Source organism: Anolis carolinensis, chromosome 5, assembly GCF_035594765.1.
Source record: "Anolis carolinensis isolate JA03-04 chromosome 5, rAnoCar3.1.pri, whole genome shotgun sequence".
Taxonomy (NCBI): domain Eukaryota; kingdom Metazoa; phylum Chordata; class Lepidosauria; order Squamata; family Dactyloidae; genus Anolis; species Anolis carolinensis.
Window position 1 is genome coordinate 18,870,513 of NC_085845.1, and position 24,829 is coordinate 18,895,341.

General features: G+C 40.3%; 1 protein-coding gene and 1 long non-coding RNA gene across 5 annotated transcripts in view; one reads left to right on the forward strand and one right to left on the reverse strand.

The window, feature by feature from the left end:
* Positions 1–5,891, forward strand: part of LOC107982879 (uncharacterized) — a 29,911-nt gene extending 24,020 nt beyond the window's left edge. For both annotated transcript variants that reach the window (XR_010006527.1, XR_010006528.1), the window contains one exon: positions 5,804–5,891. This is a non-coding gene — a long non-coding RNA (uncharacterized LOC107982879). The remainder of the gene's footprint in view (positions 1–5,803) is intronic.
* gprin3 (GPRIN family member 3) overlaps positions 1,902–24,829 on the reverse strand; it is a 48,667-nt gene continuing 25,739 nt past the window's right edge. For all 3 annotated transcript variants that reach the window (XM_008111045.3, XM_008111046.3, XM_062981954.1), the window contains one exon: positions 1,902–12,019. In XM_008111045.3, coding sequence (XP_008109252.1) covers positions 9,621–11,903 — 2,283 coding nt within the window. In that variant the 5' untranslated portion in view covers positions 11,904–12,019 and the 3' untranslated portion in view covers positions 1,902–9,620. The remainder of the gene's footprint in view (positions 12,020–24,829) is intronic.

Consider the following 24,829-nt stretch of genomic DNA (forward strand, 5'->3'; position numbering starts at 1 on the left):
GGCTCATATATAATGATGATGGGCTGAAGCTCCCATTAACACTAGCTAGCATAGCCAATTGTGAAGGATTCTGGGAACTGCATTTCAGCAACATCTGGAATGACACAGGGCTCTGTACCTAGTGAAACTGGGAAGAAATCAAACATCTGCAGGCACAAATGATCAGAAAGCTATAGCCTCATTAAGGGTTGGAGAAGAAAATTAGTTGAATACATCCAAATGGCCAAGCTCTCCAATAGCATACTGGGAGGAAATAATGAAGATTTCATTAGAAAATGCATACTTGCTTTGGGGTATTTAAAAAAGAAGACAAAAATAGACTTTGAAATAGCTGCAGAGGGAATTGATTAGTGTAATTATAAGGATAGATTTTTGTCAGATACTAGTTCCATCCTGAGTGGTGTCAGAAGTCATGGGTGGTGGTTCACCGGTGGGAATGGGGGGTGGGGACAACTGGGGAAATAATATTTGTATTTTGATTGTTAAATTTTGTATATTTTATGCTATTTTCACATAACACAATAAAATTTATACCAAAAAGGGCAACATATTCCAAAAAAAATCCAAACCAAAACAAGAAGCAGCAAGCCATCGTGAAAGATATCACGGGCAGAAAGATAACTGGAAGAGCAAGTTGTACAAGAAATAGTGTTGATTTGGGAAGAGCTGACTTCAGCACCCTCTTTTATCCATGAAGTGCATGTAAGGCCAGATTGATTGCGAGGATATGCCAGAATTCTGCTGGTGACTTATGCTGGTGTAATTTATTACACCAGTGCCAATATTTTTCCAGTCTTGTACAGGGAGATATCTAGGATTTCCTTAAGCAATGGCTTGCCTCATCTATTCCATAGCTTTCCAGGTGACTCTCTGGCACAATTCAATCTCCTCAAGTCTGACTGGACAGGAGGTGCACCTGGGTGTCATCTCGCAACCAACAGAGAAGGAACGATTTCTGCCCTTGTTAGTTGGTTTAGAGAATGAGTTGAAGGTTACTCCATCTTCTCCAACAGCAGCCAGTTAGTGCCCAGGTATGGACTCATGACCAACCTGTGATTCAGGTATGTAACTTCACCCAAGAGCCATCCACATGCCCTTGTGCAACTGGTCAAGAAGTAACAAGCTTCACAGCACCATCACCACCAATGTAAGACATACAGATTGAGATTCATAACCTCTGTTTAGGGAAAACAGCTATTGTTCCAGTGGGAATAGGTGCTCTGTGGAGCAACTCTAAATAGACTGTCCAAACATCTAAATGAAAATGAAAATAGTTTACAGTAGCAGTTACTTGCTACATGTCACATTATCCCACAATACCACACTGATTCTGAGACTAATGGCCAGGATCCAAATCACTGATGTCCAAAATTCCTAGATTTGTGAATAGCATTTGTTTCACAGATGGCTCAAGACTCCATTAAATGACATCTGTAGGCTGGAATTGAAAATCATAATCACCATCATCATCCCATTTTATTTCAAATTTGAATCCCCCTTCTAAATGAAACTCTTTAGCATGGCTATTTGAGTAATTTAACTACTTCAGGAATAATTTGGTGAGATATGTTTTTATGTGTGGAAACATCATCTCATACAGAAAATTCAAATAATTTCCCAATATAGGACATGGAAAACTACAAGAATGCCATTGTTTGAGATAGAATTGGCTGGCCAGTAGAACATGAAGATGTATTTAGTGGTTGCTGAGGATAACTCTAAAAAGTTTGTCCAGGATAATGATTTAAAAGATCAAAATCAAAACCCAAGCAGCTAACACTTCATACAAACCCAAGGAGAGAAAGGTCTTCCAAATATAATACTTCAGAACATCAAATGTGCTGGTATGATGGACGTTGTCTTTTGAAGGTGAAGGGAAACAGAGAACACATTATGGCAAATGAATTTCTGTAGGTTTATGTGCCCATTGTATTGTATTCACTATTAATCCCATTTTGTTTCTAAAAAGAATCCAACAATATTTAAATATACATATACATATATATGAAAAGGAATTGTACCACATCTATATCCTACCAGCTGTTCTTTCCATCCGTGGTCACTCAGTTACTGTGGAACTCTTACTTTTTAAATTATTTGCAAATTTAAAGCAACTTGTTACCTATATATATGTATTGGAAACACTATAATTAGAGGCATTAGTGAGCTAGGATACAAGGTGGGTTGAATTCATCAGATGAAAGAAGCTGATATAAAAAGTTTGGGCCAGTCATCACATCTCATAGAATGGAAAATGTCAATTGTTTTTTTTTTCCCTTTCCTGGTGATTCTTCACTGGCTATTGAAAAGCCAGCAAGCAGTTTAGTTGTAAACAAAAGGAGGAGTCAGGGAGAAGATGGACCCATTTTTTCCCTCAGGAGCTTGAAGTCCATCTAAGCCAGAAAGCTTTCCTTTGCTATTCATAATTTCTGTTCTTCTGACATGTTCTTCTGTGCAGTCCACAGTCACAGTAGTTATTTTTAAAGAAAAACTTGTTCAGAACATTGAAGATTTGGAAGTCATTAAAAACAATGGGAGAAAATGACAGAAGATTCCTTAATAGACATCACAATTAGCGAGTACAACAAGAGTGGAAACAAAGGACCCGAAGGCACGAGAATAAACATTAAGAGATTTTAGGAGATCTGAATGTAGAGACAGTTGCCAACACTGCACCACACTCTGGGAAGTGAATACAATTTGGAGCCAACAGACTGACAAAAAAAAGCCATACATTAAAGGTTCTTATTCAATAATACCATCAAGGATTACTACCATTCATTCAATCCGGGTAAAGGTCACATTTGGGACAATAACAAGAAGTGCACATTTCTTTCATTGTCAGGTATATTATGGGCAAGTCCTCCATGACTTGGCACTTTAAATACCAATGGTTATGAAAAGCAAGATGAAATATGTGAGAATCGAACTCAGATGCAACAGGATGTTAAATTAAGGGTTGACTACTAGATTCACAAATGAAGGCCTCTTTGAGTTCAATATGTTCATAATGGATGTTGGTTGCCTGACATATCATATGGATGTACCAGCCTTGTGTGGGAGATAGTGAAACAATGCATGATTGGTGCTAACAGAGACTATTTCAATATTTCTTAGCACTTTAAGAAAAGATATGCAGTAGTATGGCTCATGAGTAAAATGAAAAGAGATGGGTCATACTTTTAGTGGAGAATAAAAATACCACAAAAGATTCAAAGCACATGGAATATGCATCACCTAGAAACAGTGGATAAATCACTCACTGATTTCCAAACCTTTTGGATATAGAGATGGAGACAGGCAGCATATTCTATATCTCTTACAGTGTAACTTCTTATCATCACCAAAAAGGATATACTACTTCTATTTAGAATGGTTATCTCTTCCATCAAACTTTGGGAGGGACACACATGGAGTAAGGAGGGAGAAAGGGGACACCTACCTACCTAGCCAGAAATTTAATTTGAAGTCCAAATGAACTGAATTAAATGGGTTTCACTGGAAGCTTTGTTTGGACGCCTCAGGTAAAACAGAATTAATTTGGAACAAAGCAGGGTTTCCCTGCTTTGTTCCAAATTATTTAAACATCTAGTAAGATCTGGATCTTAGGTAGGATCTGGGTCTTAGCAGGTGTGGGCCCTTTTTGGATTGGGTCCCGGGACCACGTCACATGAACCATGGGCCCAATTCACATGGCCTTGTTGCCCCTGTAGACCTAAAAACAGGTTCACACTAACTATTTCCAGGATAGGTAAAGTTTCATCTGAAAAGTTTCTAACATGTTTGCCTGGATTTGGATCAGTGGATGGAAAAGGGTGTTATTTGAACACTCATATCTGTAGCAATTTAATTTAGGAGTAAATCCCATTGATGGTAGTGGAATTTACCATCAACTTTAGTGTCCTCCAAACAACACTACTCTTAAGACCCTGGGATTTGCAGTTTAGGGAAGGGTACAGATAACTGTAATGATTCACCAAGCTACAAAATCCAGAAATTCATAGGATGTTGTCAAGACAATTAAAAGTTAAATCATGGTATTAAACTATGTTTAATACCAATGTAAAACATTTCCTGAAGACACATTCCACTGCTTTCAGATAAAATGCTTAGAAAGTGCAGCCCGGTGAAGCATATCCTAAATATGTAACCTACTTAGGTGGAATAAAGTACACTTAGCTGGAAGGAAAGTCAAATGGGCTCATCTTTAAAATCTCTTTAATTTTAATCCACATTAAAGCTGGCAAACATTATGTGTGTAGCTTTCCTGGCCGTGACTCAGCCCAAGAAATAAGCAACATGTTTATATACCACTTCACATTTTTTGCTGCAGTTGGAAGAAGCAGGGCTTTTGTCCCATCATCTGCACCGTGATCATTTTAAACTGGAGATAGCAGACTTGGGGGGAGGGGGGGGGGTTATTTGTAACATAAGGACTGGCACACCCTGCGGTTTGAACAAGCATTTTCAGCTTCTTCAAAACCTTGGAGTCACATTGCTTTAGTTGCCAAAAGTGACATTGCACCACTTAAGAGTCATCCCCCCCTCCCGGGAATAATTGTGATTTGGGGCCGTTTTACCATTTCAATAGGTATGTGGGGTTGAGGGCAACATTATAAAGTATAATCTGGGTTCAATTTTTTTATGATGAAAAACATATGGTGAAGGTGCAAGTGGTCGAGAAGTCAGTACGGATTCCAAGGGCCAAACTAAAAACCTTATGACTTAAGGATTGGATCAACTATTTAATATAGAAACAAGTGAGATGGAGGGCAGGATATTCATGGTCTCACTCCCTTTTATTTCAAAGCCCAACAAACAGATGGAAAGTGGGTGAATAGAGCTTTTTAAAGCTGTACAGTGCTTTCCGAAGTAGACAGGTAACCTTGCTTGACAGAGAGCTGACTGTGCAATCTTATACCTGTTTTCACTGGGGGTTTACCATCAGGAAAATATGTACACAGTTAAGAGTTAATGGCACATGACCCCCATGAAATTGGAATAAACGTGAATGAAAAAATACCTTTTTAAAAGCTAAGATAATATATCTCTAGGTATTTAGGTCCTCCAGTGTAAATCTATGCTCAACTTTCATTAGATGTTGATCACAAAATCACATCGGAGGTCATGAGATTCCCAGAGAGACCATACTAATTAAATCCATAAATATGCAAATCTGTAAAAGTTAAGCTCACCAATGTGGAGGACCAACAGAAGAACTCCCAGGCAAATGGATATAGAATTGTGCTCTCACTCGTTATTTCTCTCAGCTAGGGATAGTAACATGTGGCCCTTCAGCTGTGGAACTGCAATAACCATAACCATACTATCTAGGGAAGATGGCTATTGCCGTCCAGCATCTCCAAGCCCACGTGTTCCCTGCTCCTGCTGTACTCTTATATAGGTCATCTACGTTCTTTGTTTGGTCAGTTAAGGCAAGGAAAAGCATCTGTGTGGTTTTCTGACTTCTATGTCAAACTAAAGGCAAACTTGGGTACAATGGATATTGACTTAGGCCTTATCTTCACTGCCACACAAATTCCATATTATCTGCTTTGAATGAGATTATGAGTTTACACTGCCATATAATCAAGTTCAAAGCAGATAATGTGGATTTTACATGGCCATGTAGATGAGGTCTTAGGGGACAGCATCACTTGTTATATTGTCTTAGATAGCAAAAAAATATCTTGGCAGGTTTTAAATTCAGAACAGCTTCAATATTTCATGTTTTTTTCTTTTGTAATTTATGGTTTTGCCCTGAAAAATTTAATGAACAAGTTTCTACTTTTGCATTGCTCAGAAAAATCTGGATTTTGTACCGGAATTCTGTCCTGTCTTCTGTTTGGATATAAGGATTTCCACAGAATCCTTATCACTGGCTCTTCTACTTGGATCACTAATATTGCCCCCAGTTCCCTCGGCGTGGAAGTTTTCTGAAGTGGAAATACAAGGCTGGACAATCACCTGGGGGCTGTGATTTCTCTACCCTATTATTTTTCTTTTTTAAAGTCAAGCTTAGAGATCTATAAAGTGACAGTTACACAACCAGTTACAAAAACAATCTACTGAGCTCTTCCTGCTGTGTACCACCCCCTTCTCTGTTTGTAGAAAGTGGGAATAATTTAAATTGATTTTTGTTTCTTTTTAAAAAAACATGGTTAATGTTAGTAAAAGTGCAAAGGTTCACAGAACTGGGCCATGGAGCCTCTTTATGACATCGCCTAAACTTTATGAAAAATAACTTTTTAAATGTTATCTGGATGGCACAATTCTCCTCTATGATCTTCTGGATTGCAAATCCAATCATCATCACTGAACATGGAATCATAGTTGGAAGAAACCACAAAATCCATCCAATCTAACACCCTGCCATGAAAGCACTCCCAACAGATGGTCATTCAGTCTGTTTAAAAACTTCTAAAGAAGGATACATGTTGTTTGGGGCTGATAGAAACCATTGTCCAACATCTGAAGGGCACAAAACTGTCTTTACTCTAAGATGCATTCTTTCCTTAATCACACATGAGGAACTAGCACCCATCCCTGCCAGCAACAAGGACAACCGTAGTTTGGGTAGCTATCATACTGTGGTCTCTTTTAACCTGCTCTGGAATGTCCAATATTAATGGGGTGATACAGGAAGGATGCAGTTATGGACTCTAAGACAGAAGTGGGCACACGTTAGCCACATACAGTAGTCTCGCTTATCCAACCTTTGCTTATCCAATGTTCTGTTTTATCCAACGCAGTTTGCCTTCCACCCAGATCCACAGCTGTTTCTCTAGGCAGCAACGGCCAGTGGGCCAACACGTCCAGTGACAACACAAGTGCAGCCACACTCCCAAACAAGTGGCAGACTTGTAAAACATGATGTTTTTGTGGTTAATTTGTAAAATCATAATGTAATTTGACATTAATTAGGCTTTTCCTTAATCCCTCATTATCCAACATTTTTGCTTATCCAACATTCTGCCGGCCCGTTTATGTTGGATAAGCGAGACTCTACTGTACTGGAAATGAGGTTAGGACCTGGAAGTAACTTGCAGGAGGTTTGAGATTTGTTTTGAGTTGGGGTCCCAGAATGCAGCATTTTAACGGAAAGTTGCTCACTTCAAGTTAATTTTTCTAGACAAAAATGGGAGGGGTGGAATTAAATTTGGAGAGATAAGCAAGGATTGGCAAGGGAAAGAATGCAAGTGATCCCCTCTCCCTCCACTAAGATAATGTCAGGAAGGATGCTGGATGACAAATCCAAGATTCTCCCAGGCTTTGGGATAATTTAGTTTTCTTTTTTTAAAATAGTATACTCTTCCACCCGGTTGGAGGATTCTGGGGAGGTAAAAAAGAGGGGTTGCATGGCTTGATTCTATTGTGACCTTGAAAGCTAGGCAGGGTCAGGGCTGTTTATTCCTTGGATGAAGGACCACCAAGGAATATCATATACTGTAGGAGGTAATATTTCAAAGGAAGGCAATGACAAATGACTTCTGAGTACTCCTATTAGAACCCTGTGAAATTGATGGGGAGGCTGTAGGTTAAAAGGTGATTTGAAGTCATATAATACAGACACAGAGAAGCTGGCTATGTGACTCACTCACTACACAAGAGGATGTGTAAGTGTTTCAAAGTTGCCTGTTATTTATGGTAACCCCATGAATTTCATAGGATTTTCTTAGGCAAGGAATCCTCATAAATTGTTTTGCCACTTTCTTCCTCTGAAATATAGCCCACTGTACTCAATATTCCTTAGTAGTCCTCCAACCAATTATTAACCAATGCTCTCACTGTTTAACGTCTAAGATCAGGTGGGGTCTGGCACTTTAGGTTAGGCTAGGCCTACCTTAAAGGTTGTCCAATTGGAGCCCAGTATAAAAATAAATAACTACAAGAAAGAAAAGCAAGAAGGCAACATATGGCTTGATGGGTTGTAACTTTCCATTATCCTTTACCCACTACCTATGCCAATGGGAACTGCAGTCCAACAACACACAGAGAAAATAATGTTCCCAAACCTGATCTGAAGCACAACGTGTGAGAAAAATACGTCATCCAATTATTCTCTAACACTGACAATCTTCGCAAAGGGAAAGGCATAGCTTCTAGCATGGCAATGATTCGATGGTTATGGATTGGCACTTTTGAGTAAAAAACACACCAAAGAGAAACAGCATCACATACCTATTTGGTGAATGCCTCTTAGCATCCCTGCGGCAACTCTGTTTGGATACACCTAAATAAGACCACATTAGGGCCAGTGACCCCCTAAGAGTAGTTGGCCTCCAATTTCTACCAACCTGACATTAGCAATGATGAGAGTTGTGGTCCACAGGTTCTCCACACCTGCTCTGGGATGTGTAGTTAACTTTTATCTCCACAAAATGCATAAAACAAATGATGTGGATGGCAAACAATCAATGGCTTTATGAATCACAATACAGCAATTTTAACACATTTCTGTCAATGCAATTTCCTCTCTGCCAAGACAGGCATCCCATAGGAAAAAAAAACACATAAAACTTTTGCTTCAGACAAGGTTCTGTTGCTTCCCAGTATACCATGTGTGCGACATGAACAGATGCTCTAAAAGGGTTAGAAAGTGTACTGAATATCCCCTACATCTCCATGTGTCGTGGAAAATCCTTACTCCTCCATGATAAAATGGCGCAGAAGTAAAATCTCAGAAAGAAAGTATTACAAAACACCAACCACAGAAGAACAAATCACATCGATAAATAACAGTCGAAATCTCACACTGGAGTCCCATAAATGTTGAAAAAAAATCTGGCACCTGTTGAAATTTGTTGCGATTTGTCATATTTGAAGTCCCCCTAATACTCCAGTCCGAAGCACCTTTTTGTGATAGGGCTACCAGATGGCTACAATGGTCATTTGGCACAAAACAACTGTATTCTACATGGATTATTGGCACAAAAGGCTCACTGCCCCACAATGTGTGAATCAAGATGGTAGATTGTCCCTGAAATTCCTCCTCTGGGTAGACCTGGTACTTGGAATTTTATTCTACTGGAATAAATAGAGAGCGAGAATGCAAGTCTTGAAAGATTTCTTTCTTGAGTTTATAAATTTAAGAAAGGCCACTCACTTTCAAAATCCATCCAAAATAGGTACATATTCACATTCTTCTCTGTTTGGGAATATTTATTACATTACTGCAAAGATGTTGAAGTTTTCATTACCAATATTTTAAAAAAACTGTGTAAGATCTAGACACACATCAATCATTTTTAAAAGCATCTGACACCCTCCCTTTCTTTTGCCTTTCAAGCTGCTACAAGCTGGTTATAGTAACTGGCCATTTTTAATTGTGCTTCATTAAATGCCTATATTGTCTTCTGGCAGCTGATTGGGGTCAAGCATGTCTAGTTAAAAACAAAATCTAAATGTGCCATTTGTAAAAAAAAGAATCCCAAATAGTTAAAATGGGATGACCTCTGGGAATAAAATATGCAGTCTCTATTCCTCCCTCCTGCCTGTATCAGAAATTTAAGGAACAAAGCTGAACTTCAGGACCTATTTTCTATGGATTTCTGTGTACTCTTATGCAAATGGCTAGAAATGAATGTATATTGATTTTCCCACCCATATCCCTAACTGTTTTAATCTGACACAGCAGAAGCAGCAGGGCGAACACAGCAATTTGGGCGCCGGATATTCTGCATCATGGATTGGAAAACATTGTGTTGCCTCCCTTTCAGTTTCTTATTTGAAGATGTATCTGAAGAAATTGATTTACGGGTCTGGGTGTTTTGGGCCTTTAACAGTTTCTCATGTTCCCTGATCTGCCGCTGCAGATGGTTCTGGATAGCGATCCCCAGGGATTCCGGATCAAGGGAGGCTCCATAAACCTCCCATGTCATGCCCTGTTCATCCCACACCACATCTCTGACGTGCTTGGATTGCTTCAGATGCACTTTAGCCTCAGACTTGGCTTCTTTCTTCTTTCCGCCATGGCTTGCCGCAGGCTGGATGGAAGCAGGAGCTTCTGTTCGGGAAAGCTTTGGATCTTTCCTCCTTTCACTGGTTTTGGTCTCTTGATCTGGGGCAGAATTGCTGCTCCACTCAGACTCCAACCCAATAGCACCTGTCTCTTTCTGAGTGGCTGAAAAATTGCCTCGTTCTTTCTGGGCTGCAATTGGAGGACATGTTGCCTGGAGCCCAACAACAGCCACTGCTACAGCTGCTCTCTTACTTGTCTTCTGTTCTTTAGAATCAGGATGGACAAAGCTGTCTTCCTTCTTCGGTTTAATGTCAACATCACTAATAGTCTTGATTTGCAGCTGCTCCCCTGTTCTGGTACTATGAGGACCAGCAGTGGTAGGTAGAACTTTATCTTCTTCAGGCTGTCTGCCACAAGATGGAGATGTAGGCTGATTTTCTGTCACAGAGATTCCAATGTGATGATGTTTGCTTTTGACTTCTGGTAGACCAGAACATGGAGGTAGTGTGGTTTCAATGTTCACAGGTTGTGAGGGAGCCAGAGGCTGGTTACTGGTGTGGATGGAAATTTGATAAACAGGCCTTGTTTTCTGCAAAACCGAACTGTCCGCCATTTGCTGAGGAAGGCCACTGTAATATCTAGCCACACCTGGTGTTTGTACTTCCATCTCCTTAACCGATATTTCTTGAGTACAACCAGATGCCAGTGGGCATGGATGCTCTGCTTTGTCCAGTGAAGCTGAGCAGACTGCATTCATCATGCCTGATGGGTCATCTTGAGTTTTGACAACTTGAGCTACCAACTTCTTCTTTGTTGCAGCTGGTGCCTGAATATGCACTTCAGGCATGATGCCGGTGGATGGAGCTTTTTGGGTAAAGTTGTCAACAATTTCAGATTGTTCCTTCCCACCAGCTGCTGTGTAAATGATGTGCAACTGATCTTGTTTCTGCTTTGCCTCAGAAGGCATGCTTTCTTTTAGGAAGGCAGCAAAGATACTTGGACTGGTAGAAGCTGATTTGCTTTCCATGCTAGCTACAGCCTGAACTTCAGCATCTTGACAGGTCCTGCTTATGTTCTCTCTAGTTGCTGGCACTGTCATTGTGCCTGTGTCTCTGAACTTAGAGGGCTCTGGTACAGCCTCCTCTATTGTTTCACCCTTGAGTGATGGTTGTGATTTATTCTCAGATTTGGATTTGGATAGAGATTCTGGCACAGTCCTGGCACTAGGATGGGAACTTTCATCCTTTACACCCTTTGGTTTGGCATCCATACAAACAGGGGACTTCAGCTCAAGACCAGAAACAGGTTCCAACTCCTTTGCTGAAGTTGGTGATCCATTTTTCTCAGGAGCAAACTTTTCTTCCACAATTTGCTTTACGGCTGGAGTGGTTGGTGAAGTATCTGGATGACTAGGAAGGAGAGAAGAAGTTTCATGGGTTTTGTTCTTCATGACACAATCACCTTCTTTAGATGGAGAACTTGCTTTATCATCGACTGCACTAAAGAGGAGCTCTCCACCAACTTGGTTAGTCTCTTGGATCGCAGGTGCCTTGAGTGCAGCTTGTCCCAAACTATGGCTTTCTACCAAGACCTGACCTTTGCAATCACTGCTGGCTTCCTGCTTAGAGTTGTTCACTGTCTCCAGGCAGCCTTCTTTGGATCGGTTGAAGGACCCTGGAGAAAGCATGGTTGGGCTGCTAGTGTCATATCCACAAGACTGCTCAGTCTTTTGAACATTGGCTTCTGCCACACAGTTCACTCCAAACAGCTGTTCTTCAGTGGGCTGTACCTTGGCACCAAAAGGATATCCATTGCTGTTTCTCTCTATGGTTGCTTCCTTCTGTTGGTATTTAGGGGATAACTCTCCTAGGCCATTCTTCTCTTCAGACAAAGTGACCAATGAAAGCTTGGCAGATCTTAGGGGATCTGGTACAGTCCCCATGGAATTGAATTGTTTAACAATCTCCAGTCAGTTTCATCTGGTGTTGATCAGTTCTGGATTAAATGGAATGATGCGGGCTGCAGTATAGTGATGAATGATGGTTTCTTCCAACTGGTCTGGTAACAAAGAAAACATGGAAACAAATTAATTATATGGAATTATAAATATAAAAACATCCAAACAGACACTCTGAACATCTAAGAGAGGTATGAACAGGTATGATGTATTATATCAGGGGTCTATTTCACTTTCCATATCCACAGACTCCTTCCAAGTGGTGATCTATCTTTTGGTCAGACTGTCCTAGGGAAAAGGAATGTGAAAGCTTTCCCAGGAAAAGCAGATATTGTGGGTCAGATGTTATCTACATCTAGTTTATAATGCTTTTTTTCACACTTACTAATGACATCTAACTCCACCTTTGCTTCAACAAACTCAAGACAACACAAATGGCTCTCTTTCCCCCATTTATCCTATGAGAATTGTTACGTTAAGAAAGGGAGACTGGTCCAAGGTGAGTTTCATGGTCCAGTGGGGATTGTAACGTCGATCACTTGTAATGTGTCCTCTTCTCCAAGGTAAAACACAGTTACCACTATAGAGAAAAGATATTAACTCCTACTTAAGACAAAAAAACCCCACAGAATTAATGAGTTGTTCTTGGGAAGGTGGTAAATACTCCAGTTTTTGTATTTATTAACCTGTAAGTTTTAACTATTTTGGCTACAATTTCCAGAATCTCTTGACCAGCACAGACATTGGTATTTATTTTTCAGGACTGTTTTGGTTATGAGCCCTGGGAGAAGTTGGTTGTATCCTGAATGACCCCACTGTACCCTGTTTCCCCGAAAATAAGACCTAGTAGAGGTTTTGCTGGATTGCTAAATATAAGGCCTCCCCCGAAAGTAAGACCTAGCAAAGTTTTTGTTTGGAAGCATGCTCGCCAAACAGAACACCAGAGCATGCAGGATTGGTAAATGTACATACCATAGATTGTTGTACATGGAAATAATGGTAGTAACAAGAAATTCTTGATAGGATTCACAGCTTGTCTGATTATGACTACTACTACTGCACAGTATATAATAAATGTTCATTTTATTTCAACAATAATAGTGAATTCTTCTTCATGGAAAAATAAGATATCCCCTGAAAATAAGACCTTGCACATCTTTGGCAGCAAAAATTAATATAAGACACTGTCTTATTTTCGGGGAAACACGGTAGCAGGAAGGTTCTTAATCTTTGGTTGGAAAGATCCATTATTCAGTGGTCCAAAGACATTCCTAAGCATATTTTTGACATATGGTGAAGCTTACATTAATGTAAATGATAACCCTGTGATTATATTTTAAGAATCTATTATTCCCTTTAAAACTTAAAGAAATTAAATTTGGGAGGAGCAGAACCTCAGGGATACTATGATGGCTTCCCTTAATTTTAAAGTTGGAGAGAGAAGGAATGAGAAAGAATCTTGGATGCCTTGAAAGATCTTGTAATTCTTTACAAATACTGTGCAGGGAAGAAATAATTCACTGAAAGCCAAGTAGCAAATATGTTTAATTTAAGAATATAACACTTTATTTAATATGTAACTTCTTACACAATCTATTTTTACAGTGTTCAAAAGCAAGATTCTGCTTGTTAGCATGCTCTACTCCCCAGTGTCTTCGTGGCTGGGATATTGCTCACCCTCCACCCATTTCATCTCTCCACACACTCACTGTGTGTTTCATCAAAATTCACTCTTAGCAGAGATATGAACTATTGGCAGCAAATGCCATGATTGCTTTAACCCTCACCCCCAAAAGCTTTGAGCAGCATTAATTTTCTAATACTAAGAAATTCAGGGTCATCCTAGGTGCACTCTTGCTGAGAAAAAAAGAACACAAAATGTTAAGACGAGCTTTCTGGTAAATCTGAGTGGATAGATTTAACAATCAAGGCAATTTAAATCAATTATTTCAGTCAGCAAGAAATACAGAGACACACAGCCATTCCAAGAGTAGAACATCTTAAAAGACAGAGATATAGTGCTGTTTATTCTTAATGCTGCTATTACTTTGTGATTGTTATAACTGCAATTAATTATTGTTATATAATTATAATGTAGGAGCCCGCGGTGACACGGTGGGTTAAACAATTGTGCCAGCAGGACTGCTGACCTAAAGGTTGGGTTTCAAACCTGAGGTTTGCTGGTTCGAATCTGAGGAGAGTGCCTCTGTCAGCTCCAGCTCCCCATGCATAAGAGAAGCTTCCCACAAGGATGGTAAAATATCTGGGCGTCCCTTGGGCAACATCTTTGTAGATGGCCAATTCTCTCACACCAGAAGTGACTTGCAGTTTCTCAAGTCACTCCTCACACACACACACACACACACATACAATTCTTTCTATTATTATTGCAATTATTTATATAATTATACTACTACTACTTTCTATTATTATTGGTCTCCTTCTCCATGGACTTGATACCCAACATTTCATAGAATCATAGAGTTGGAAGAGACCTCATGGGCCATCCAGTCCAGCCCCCTGCCAAGAAGCAGGAAGATGACATTCAAAGCACCCCCGACAGAGCACCCCAATCCAGCCTCTGCTTAAAAGCCCCCAAAGAAGGAGCCTCAACCACACTCTGGGCAGAGAGTTGCAGTGCTGAACAGCTCTCACAGTGAGGAAGTTCTTCCTAATGTTCAGGTGGGATCTTCTTTCCTGTAGTTTGAAGCCATTGTTCCGCGTCCTAGCCTCCAGGGCAGCAGAACTTCACTTATCCATGCTCCAGAAATATTCCCCCTGAAATGTTTGTGTTAATTTATGTGTTAATTTATGGTACATTTCCCACCCAAGTATAGTAAAAATATAGGATTCATTGTTGCCTATGGTTTCATGTATCCATGGGAGCGTTGGTGTTTGTCTTAGACCATATCCTATGTGGATATGGGGGTCATACGGTATTACTGTCAATACCATCATCATCATCATTAATGACATATATATCCTACCTTTCCTTCAAGGAACTTCCAGGTAACATATCTGGTCCTACTTTTCACTTATATTTTATAAGTGCCCTGGAAGTGTATAGTTAGAGACAATTACTGGCCCAAGGTCACATATAAACTCATCAGATGGGGAGTTTTCTCAATCTCTGCGTGCTGTCAGCATGCTGCTGGGACGGACTCCACCGGAGCCTATCAAATGATGCAGGGCTCCTTCTGGCAGGGCTCCATGCCAGCAGTGTGATGATAGCAAGCAGAGATGGAGCCCTGAGGAATTGGGTGACTGCCCGATTCCTCATAGAAAAAGCTGGGAACAGCATGGAGGGAAGCTGGGGACAGTGGGGGAAAATTGTGGGATGGTAGCCCATGACCCACGAGGGTAAGGAGATGAAATGGAATGCTGTCCATGGTTTCCCATGGCTTTCCCCCGATTTCTGGAACTCCATGTGATGAAGTCCCTAGTGGGCATCGCTTCTGATTAAAGATCTGAACTGGGTCTCCCTAGTCCTAGCCTGAGATCGAATCAATATAGGTCAACCATTATTGTGGTATTTGTTTCAGTGTTATGTAGTTACGATGCTTTAGTCAATTTTTTTGTTCAGACCATATCCAGCATTATCTCAAAGTAGGACCAAACTTTGGCTATTTTGAGGTTAGTAATGAGCTTGTGATTTCCTCTCAGATTCTATCGGATTCTCTCATTCTATGGGCTGTCCATCATTGAAGCCTGGTCAGGACTTATTAGGCTTCTTTGAGCAGCCCAGACCCCACTGGACCAATTCTGAGCACATTTAGGACATAGATTAAACACCAATGGTCCACTGCGGGAGTAAATGATTCATCTCACATTTTTACCAAAACATAGGAACTCACACCTTTAGCTCCCACTAGGTCCTCTAACCCTAGAAAATGAGTTGGTGTGGTGTAGAAAATATTATAGCATAGGACTTGAAACGTTTAGTGTTCAGGACGTAGCTTACCCACACAATTCTCTGAACAGCCATTGACAGAACATGGTTTGATACAATCACCATTGCCTTCTTCATTGCCATCATCATCATTTAAAAAACAAAACAATATGAGAAAATAAGCGTGACAAGCAAAACTGTAAGACTGTAGAACACTGGACCAGGAAGGTCCATAAATAGGTAAAATACAAAATCTAAAATACAAAATTCTTCTCCCAGAAGAATGACAAGGTGAAAATTCATAGAGTTTGAAACAATAGATTGATAGTTTCTTACAAACAATGCCTCTAGCACATGTGGATTAAAGCACAGCTTTTATTAGCAAGTCTTAGCTTCCTAAACACACAAATAAAACTTGAAGTCCTGCCCTCCTGCTTTGAAAGAATGGCTAGGTAGGACGCCTATTAGCAAATCAATGGGCAATTTCTAAAACACTGGTTCAAAAAGTGCTATTTGTTGAACCAACTTTACCCTCAATCATGGACAATTTCATTTTTCACCCAGGGGTAAAGCATAAAACCCTTTATAGTTGGCAGAACGAAGTACGGTAATGATTTACTTCCTAAATCCCAGTTGCTCTACAACATAAAAATGTCTGGGGCTTGAAGTCCCAAACAGAATGTATTGTAAAAGCAGTTACGAGTATATAAACCTGAAACAGGAAATAAAAAACCAGCACCTTGCTACCAAAGTGTGGGCAGACTTGCTTGAGAGGCTTGGAGGAAGTCAACTGAATTTTCTACATGGTTAGCTACATGAACTGGGAGCTACAATCTCTGCTCCCTTATAACAAAAGCTTGGAAATATTACTTTTTTAAACTACTCGTTTCAGAATCCTGAGCCAGCAGGCATGAAGTGACATTCTGGGCAAATAGAAGTCATTTCTATTTGGTTTTGAATGGTTTTTGTCCTGCTGTTTTTTCACTATTTCAGGGTGGGAGCGCCTCTCTGATTCATCCCATTCCCATTTGCAGGTGTTTTTAAGTTTCAGTGATAAATTTTCTGGGGCGCAGCTGGCTAGTAATCAGCTGCAATAAATCACTACTGACCGAGAGGTCATGAGTTCAAAGCCCGGGCCGGGTTAAGCCCCCGACCATTAAATAACTCGGCTTGCTGTTGACCTATGCAGCCCCGAAAGACAGTTGCATCTGTCAAGTAGGGAAATTTAGGTACGCTTTATGCGGGAGGCTAATTTAACTAATTAACAACACCATAAAACTGCCAGCAAAACACGAGGAAAGGAATGAGGAAGTACAGCCACTAGTGGACGGTGAAGCAACAGCTCCCCCTGTGGCCAGAATCGTGAAGCTGGAAAAATGTTAAATGCCTCTGTGTCTGTCTATACTGTATGTTGTTTGTCTGTTGGCATTGAATGTTTGCCATATATGTGTTCATTGTAATCTGCCCTGAGTCCCCTTCAGGGTGAGAAGGGTGGAATATAAATACTGTAAATAAATAAATAAATAAATATATCTACACTGAGCCATTTCATGTTTTACAATTATAACACTATGATTCCAAAGATATAGCCACGTTAGTTCAAAATATCAGCATGTAAAAAGCTCTTGTAGCACTATAGAGATTAATAAAAAGAAAGAGGCTTTGAGTTTCATTGTGGAGAGAAAAAGCAGGATATAAATAAGCATAATAATAAGTTGGAGCCTCCGGTGGCTCAGTGCGTTAAAGCACTGAGCTGCTGAACTTGCAGACCGAAAGGTCCCGGGTTCAAACCCAGGGAGCGGAGTGAGCGCCCGCTGTTAGCTCCAGCTTCTGCCAACCTAGCAGTTTGAAAACATGCAAATGTGAGTAGATCAATAGGTGGGAAGGTAACGGCGTTCCATGTAGTCATGTCGGCCACATGACCTTGGAGGTGTCTACGGATAACGCCGGCTCTTCAGCTTAGAAATGGAGATGAGCACCAACCCCCAGAGTCGGACACGACTGGACTTAATGTCAGGGGAAACCTTTACCTTTTTAATAATAAGTTGGTAGCATAAGCTTTCACAGACTAAAGGCCCTTCCAAAAAGGCCCAAAACACGTGACCTGTCTTGTTTTTTACCAGAAGTGCCCAGATGAATGCAGAGTAAATTGGGTTTTCCTGGTTTACTCTGCATTAATTAAACACCTCTAAAGACCCAAACCTTAAGCTAAGGTTTGGGTCTTTAGAGGTGAAAGCCCTGTGGGGACTGCTTCCACATCTAGCTACTTGCTGAGGGAAAGCATGGGGTTGTGGACTCAGACCCAGGAGGGAGCGGGTTATTTTAACTCACTTCCTCCTGGGTTTTAATATTGTGCAGAAGACCCCTAAGGGGGCATCTGCACTGTTGAATTAAGGTAGTTTCACACCTCTTTAATTGCTATGGCTCAAATCTATGAGATCAGTATGCAATGCTCTTGTATGTCAGCTCAGAACTGAGTGCACAGTGGCCTTATGGCCTTCCATTTTATTAGCCAAACTTATAGATCTTATCAATCTTTTAAACATTTCATATGTTGCATACTTTAGTTAAAAGAACCTTTATGCTGTAATTTATCACAGGACAAAAAAAATAATTAACAACACACAAAAAAGGGAGAATCCATGGACACAACAGTCTGACATATCTCAAAAGAGAAGACAGCATTCAAACTGATAACATATTGTGCTGCTAGGACAACAGGAAAAGCTGCTCAGCTGGAATTTTTTATCTGGCTTTGCTTCTAATTCTGGCAGCCAGCCAGAAAGTAACAAAACAGCACAGGAAACAACTTGAAAACACTCAGTAACACCACTTTCCACTTTCAAATGCCTCAATCTGTATGAAACCACATACAGACGTACAACTTTTTAAAAAATGTCTCTTGTTATTTGTCAGAGTTGCAGAATGAAGTATATTGCTTCCTTTTGAATGGTGCATATAAGTTCTTGCCAAGACCAAAGTCTGTTACTCAACAATACAAACAGATTTATTCCTCTTCCCAAGGTGAAAGGAAAGGAGAAACGGCTTCCAAGTACACACAGTTGCGGAATTAAACAATACTTTGACAAAGTGACAGAAGAATGACTTAGGCAAAACAATTCTTGCTCTTGTGCACTCAGTTCTGAGCTGATATACAAGAGCATTGCTTACTGATCAAATCATGGAATCTATTTAAATTGCTTGATCTGCTTACCTGAAATCTAGCTTAATTATGGTCAGCCATCCATCACTTGAATCCTCCCAATGAAAAGGTGGCTACACTGTCCCAAAGTGAAATTCTGCATTAAATGTATTGGTGCCAGATTAAGGTAAAGATTTTTCCCTTGACATTAAGTCTAGTAACGTCTGACTCTGGGGGTTGGTGCTCATCTCCATTTCTAAGCCGAAGAGCTGGCATTGTTTGTAGACACCTCCAAGGCCATGTGGCCGGCATTACTGCATAGAGTGCCATTACCTTCCCGTCGGAGCGATAGCTATTGATCTACTCACATTTGCATGTTTTCAAACTGCTAGGTCAGCAGAAGTTGGGGCTCACCCCGCTCCCCAGATTCGAACCGCCAACCTTTCGGCCAGCATGTTCAGCAGCTCAGCGGTTTAGCCCACTGTGCCACCGGGGGCTCCTGGTGCCAGATTATTGCATTGCAATTGTTGGTCTGCAGGATTCAGATCAAAATAAGCCTCTCTTGATACCCATCAACATCATTATGTTTCTAATGCTAAAGAAGGGAGAAGGAACAAAATTCTGTTATTAAAATAAATCAGATCGATGTTAAGCAAAAGGGACCAGGATCCCAGAAACTGGTGTGGGTATTCCAAGCAATTGTAATTCCATCATAGGGACACATTTTGCAGTTCTTCTATGCAGCTCCATAACTCATAGTGTATATACAGCTCTGCCCATAAAAGCCTCTGAAACAGCTACTGAAATCTTTCCCCAAAGATTTGGGAAAGGCATTTTGACATTTTGCAGAAATTAAGAGATTGGCTTTGTTCATCACAGAACTTGCAGTGGACACAAAGCACAATTATTGACCTGAAGTGAAACAAAACAAGAACATTTCACTCCTTTCATTTACTGCCCACCTCCATCCATGGTTTCCTGTCTTTTCACACTTTTGCTGTGTTCCCACTGTGACTGTTATATGACAGTGGCAATGGACACTCTAGATTCTCTGCAAATTATTTCCTCCTTTTAAAACAACAACAATATGCTGTTTGTACTTTTCTGTGAAGTAGTAGCATAAAATAACATGTGAAAGTTTTTTTTGGTGGACCTCAGTTCCCTTCCAATATGGCCAACCGGAACTATAGCTGGGTGTGACTTTGGGGCATTGTAGTCCCTCAAAATAAATGTTAACATATAGGCCAAATATTGGTTGAGAGACTCCGAGATGTTTGTTCAGGGGGATTTATGGAAGCCTTGAGTAAAGTACTCAATAAATGATTCAATGGGCTGACTGTAGACGACACTAGATTTAGATCTGGCCTTAAATTTATTTATAAATTTGAACTGCTTCAATAGCTTTCCATATTTCTCTCTTTCAGTTCCCCTTAAGTACATTATAATTAATGTTTAAACTTCAGAAAATGATGCTAATAGCTTCCTGTCTTCTTTCCATAGCAAACTATGAGACAATTGATAACAAAGGTTGGATAACTACATTCTATTCAATTAACGGCCAGTGAAAAAGATTTACATAGAAGGGAAGCATTTCCTTTAAGAAAATTTGTATTTTTAGATTCCATGCAACTTAAGTGAAGAATAAGTGTGTGCAGGGAGGTGGCTGTGAAGAAAAGCTTTTATTCACTTCTCTTTATATATGTGTGATGGAAGCAGCACATAATGACCTACTTTAGACAGACACCAAGATAAGAATGACTGTATGTATGGTTAGAAGAGAAGGCACCATGACTTGGTATTTGCTCTGACTGAGGATTACAACCAGAGATGGGATCTCCTGGAGGCTGCCTTACTCTTGCTTTGATCCTCTGGGCCATTCTGTGGTATGCTTCCACCAGATGTTACAAAAGTCATACTGGAGGACATAGCAAATCTTTAGGAATTTTCTAGATCCTTCAGGATAACTCTAAGATAACTTTTCATGGAAGTTGTTCATTTCAATAGGGTTTGCTATTGTCACAATGTCCTGTTTCTACTATAATTTCAGGAACGTATCTCTCACTTATAAGGTGGCCATATGATATATCCTAAAGGCATCTGATCCTGTCTGAGCTTGGAAGGTAAGGGGTCAGCCCTGGAATGAATGCCAAATCTTGAATGCTATACTTCAGAAGAAAAACTGGCAAAACCATCTCTGAGTATTCCTTGCCGAAGAAAACTCAATGAAATTGCTGTGGTTACCATAAGTCGACATGCAATTTGAAGGAACATTATGGAGTAACACAGAAGAGCTGTGAAATCTGTCCCTAGGATGAAATTTGATTGCTTGGAAGGAGAGATATGGGTCAAAATGCTTCAGAAATCATTGTCTCAAGGCACTGCTAAGCTCACTGGAAAAATTGTGATGATATAAATGTAAAAGAAGCAGAAAATACAGCATTTTAGGATTCTGTCTTTCTATCTATCTGTCTGTGTCTGTCTGTCTGTTTTGCAAGTGTGGATTCAACAATACGTGTGATTCTCCAAGGTCTTTGGGAGCTGGTTAATAGTTGCCTGTCCTGGTCCTGTACATTTATTCCTAGGACACAGAGTACTAAAAGTAGATCTATTCATCATTATTTTCCCCAAGCCTGCTTTGTTCCATCAGTATAATTTAGGAAAAGGAGCCACATTGTTACAGTGATTGGTGAAAAACAGGAAGGATGTATTGTCAATCTACTGTAAATCACCCAGCAATCTATCTATAGATCCAGATCTGCCACCCACCCATCTTACAGTCCAGATTTACTGGAGGCAAGCAAATAGAAAGGGTACTGTTGAACCATAGTTTTGCCCACTTCCTTTCCTCAAAACTACTTCTCTACAAGCAGATCCTCCACAGCCCCCACCCAGGGCGCTGAAACCTTCTTCTGGAGGAACAACAGCTGAAACATTTGGAGGAAAAGCATATCTGACAGTGCTGTGTTTTAAATCTGCACCCTTCCATGTTTTATGCCCTGCATCGCCCGGCTTCTCCTTTACTCCATTCCATGGGAGAAGCGTCTGCCGCCCAGCTTCCTGTCGTTGTTAGCTATTTATTTATTTATTTGCAGCATTTATATTCCGCCCTTCTCACCCAGAAGGGGACTCAGGGCGGATCACATAACACAAATATATAAACATTCAATGCCTTTTAACATAGAACAAAGACAAATAAACATAGGCTCCGAGTGGGCCTCGAACTCATGACCTCGTGGTCAGAGTGATTCATTGCAGTTAATTGCAGCTGGCTTGCTCTCCCGCCTGCGCCACAGCCCAGGCCTGCAACATGGGAAACCTCCTGTGTTGCTGTGGTGGTAGCGTATGATGTTTCTACTCTACTTTTGCCACAGAGTCCTGCTGGAAGTAGTTTGACATTGTGGGATGGGAGCCAGAGGAATCTGTGGCACAAGTAGAGTAGGACTATTGTAGGACGGGCAATTTAGCCTGTCTGAGGAGGTCCTAGAGTCAAGGTCTAAGCTCCAGACTCCAATGGCGATAACCAAGAAAGGTGGAAACAGGGGCTATAGCTAAAGTAAAACCTGGGAAGATTACATTTAAGGGTTTTTTGTTTTTTTCGTGTCAGGAGCAACTGGAGTTGCTTCTGGAGTGAGAGAATTGGCCGTCTGCAAGGACATTGCCGAGGGGACACCTGAATGATTTGATGTTTTTACCATCCTTGTGGGAGGCTTCTCTCATGTCCCCGCATGGAGCTGGAGCTGATAGAGGGAGCTCATCTGCGCTCTCCCCGGGTGGGATTCAAACCTGGCAGCCTTCAGGTCAGCAACCCAACCTTCAAGTCACAAGGCTTTTATCTCCTAGGCCATCAGAGGCTCCACATTTAAGGGTGAGTGGAAAATAACCTTTAAATAACAAATTGTAGTCCCTGAGGCTTCTTGGGGTGTTAATTGACCTTTAAAAAGCACATTTTAGCGAGAATATGTACTCAAGGCTATAATGGGGTTTTGTAAATTCAATGAATAAGGAAGACTATATTCTATTTTCAACTCTTTCCATAAGCAGCTACACAATTCTGGAACTATCCTGAAGTAGACAGAAATATTTCCATTACTGCTCAGACAAAAACTGAATTAACTTTTGTTAATTCTGTATAGAGTCTGATGCATGTTGAATACTTTGCAGGCCCTCCATTTTTTTAGAGGGTACGTGTGTGAAGTCTATCTAAAGGTGCGCTAAATCAGCATGATTAAAAATAATGAGCTGGCTGAAAATTGGAAAAAAATCACATATTTATGTTCACTATCCTCATATGTTCCTTGACCTTGAGAAAAATTCATTCACGGAATGATCTGCCAAGAAAATGAGAAAGAGAGCCAACACTGGGAGTACATTCAAACATAGATTCAGAAACTACAAGGGGCCAATAATTTGTTTTCAAGGGTAAGTAATAGCCTTACCCCATTCTACTTTGCCTTTTTTAGGTCTATGGTGCCACATTACAACTGCAAAAATCCTTATACTAACCATGGTTCTAAAGCAAAATATGTTTAGTACTAACAATGTTGTAATGATGCAGTAGTAAAACAGCTGGGGGATTCTGGAAGATTTATTTTTTAATAATCCAAGATCGGCGTAGATGTAACATTCAGGAACAGTGAATAATTTTTTTCTTTTATGCCATTCCTCTTGCAGTTTCAAACTGCATTATATTGCAGTGTAGATGTGGCCTAAGAATATTATTATTCACAGATTTGATTAATATGGTCTCTTGAGGAATCTCTAGGTCCTTTAGCTTAGGATTGACCATTGACTTGTGCTGGAGGACCTACAGATTTCTAGAGAGAACACTTTGAAGTGATTCTATGGTCAATTTCTGCTGGAGGACCTAGAGATTCTTGGAGAGATTAAAAAAAGAAATAACACTTTTTTAACAAAGGCATTCACTTGTGAGAAGGGAACTCAAAGATTTGACTCTTCCTTGTTTCTGCCACCCACTTATGGTGTGATCTTTGACAATTCACTTGGACAGACTTCCTGTTCCAACAGCAAGGGAAGGTGCTAAGTAATGCATGCTGAGAATGAATTTCAAAGGTCTCTGACTACATTAGTATTGCAGATAATAGGAATAAAGTCTTTAGGCTGTCAAGGGACTTAAATGACCTGCACAATGACCCCTACTTTGACTTCTGGCTCTTTGAACTTTCTCCTTCTCTATTTTCTTATGTCTGTCCTATAAGCAAATCCTGGTTTTCATCTGTAAACTGGGAATAAATAGTAGCATCCAACATCTCAGAGTTGCTTTGAAGGTGAAAATCAATAACGTTTGCAAAACACTCAGCTGTTCATTTCTTTTATGTCAATGAAAAGCCTTGAGGAAGTTAATAAAATTGCTGTTGTGAAGAGCAATTGCTGTTGTCCTTTTGTTTGTGAGGCTGAAAACTGATTTTAAGATCCTAACATCGGACAACGTTGACCCTTATCACATCTAGTTTCTTCCTCTTTTTCAGTGATTTAGAAATATTGAGGCATTCTAGTGGAAAGAAGACAGAGAGAAGCCCATGTTAAATCCAAGCTTAGATAAAAAAAAAATTCTATTCAGCTAGTCTGCAGTGCTGAGATATCTGTAACATGACATTTCTCTATTTGATTTGTAAAGTGGATGTGGGTAAAGCAACCAGAAGATGTCTAGTTTAGAATGTTAGACAGAATGTGATCAAGTTTGCCACCTAGTTAGAATTTTACTGGCTGGAACAGAATTATGTCTTCTTGACCCGTCACCAGAACCAAAGGATTAAAAAGAAAAAGAAAAAATAAATTTCGACCCATTCTTGCCATCACATAGTGAATGCTTTGGCTGCCATAACACAACTAACAAGAGCAAAGGCATCATATAGGAAAACG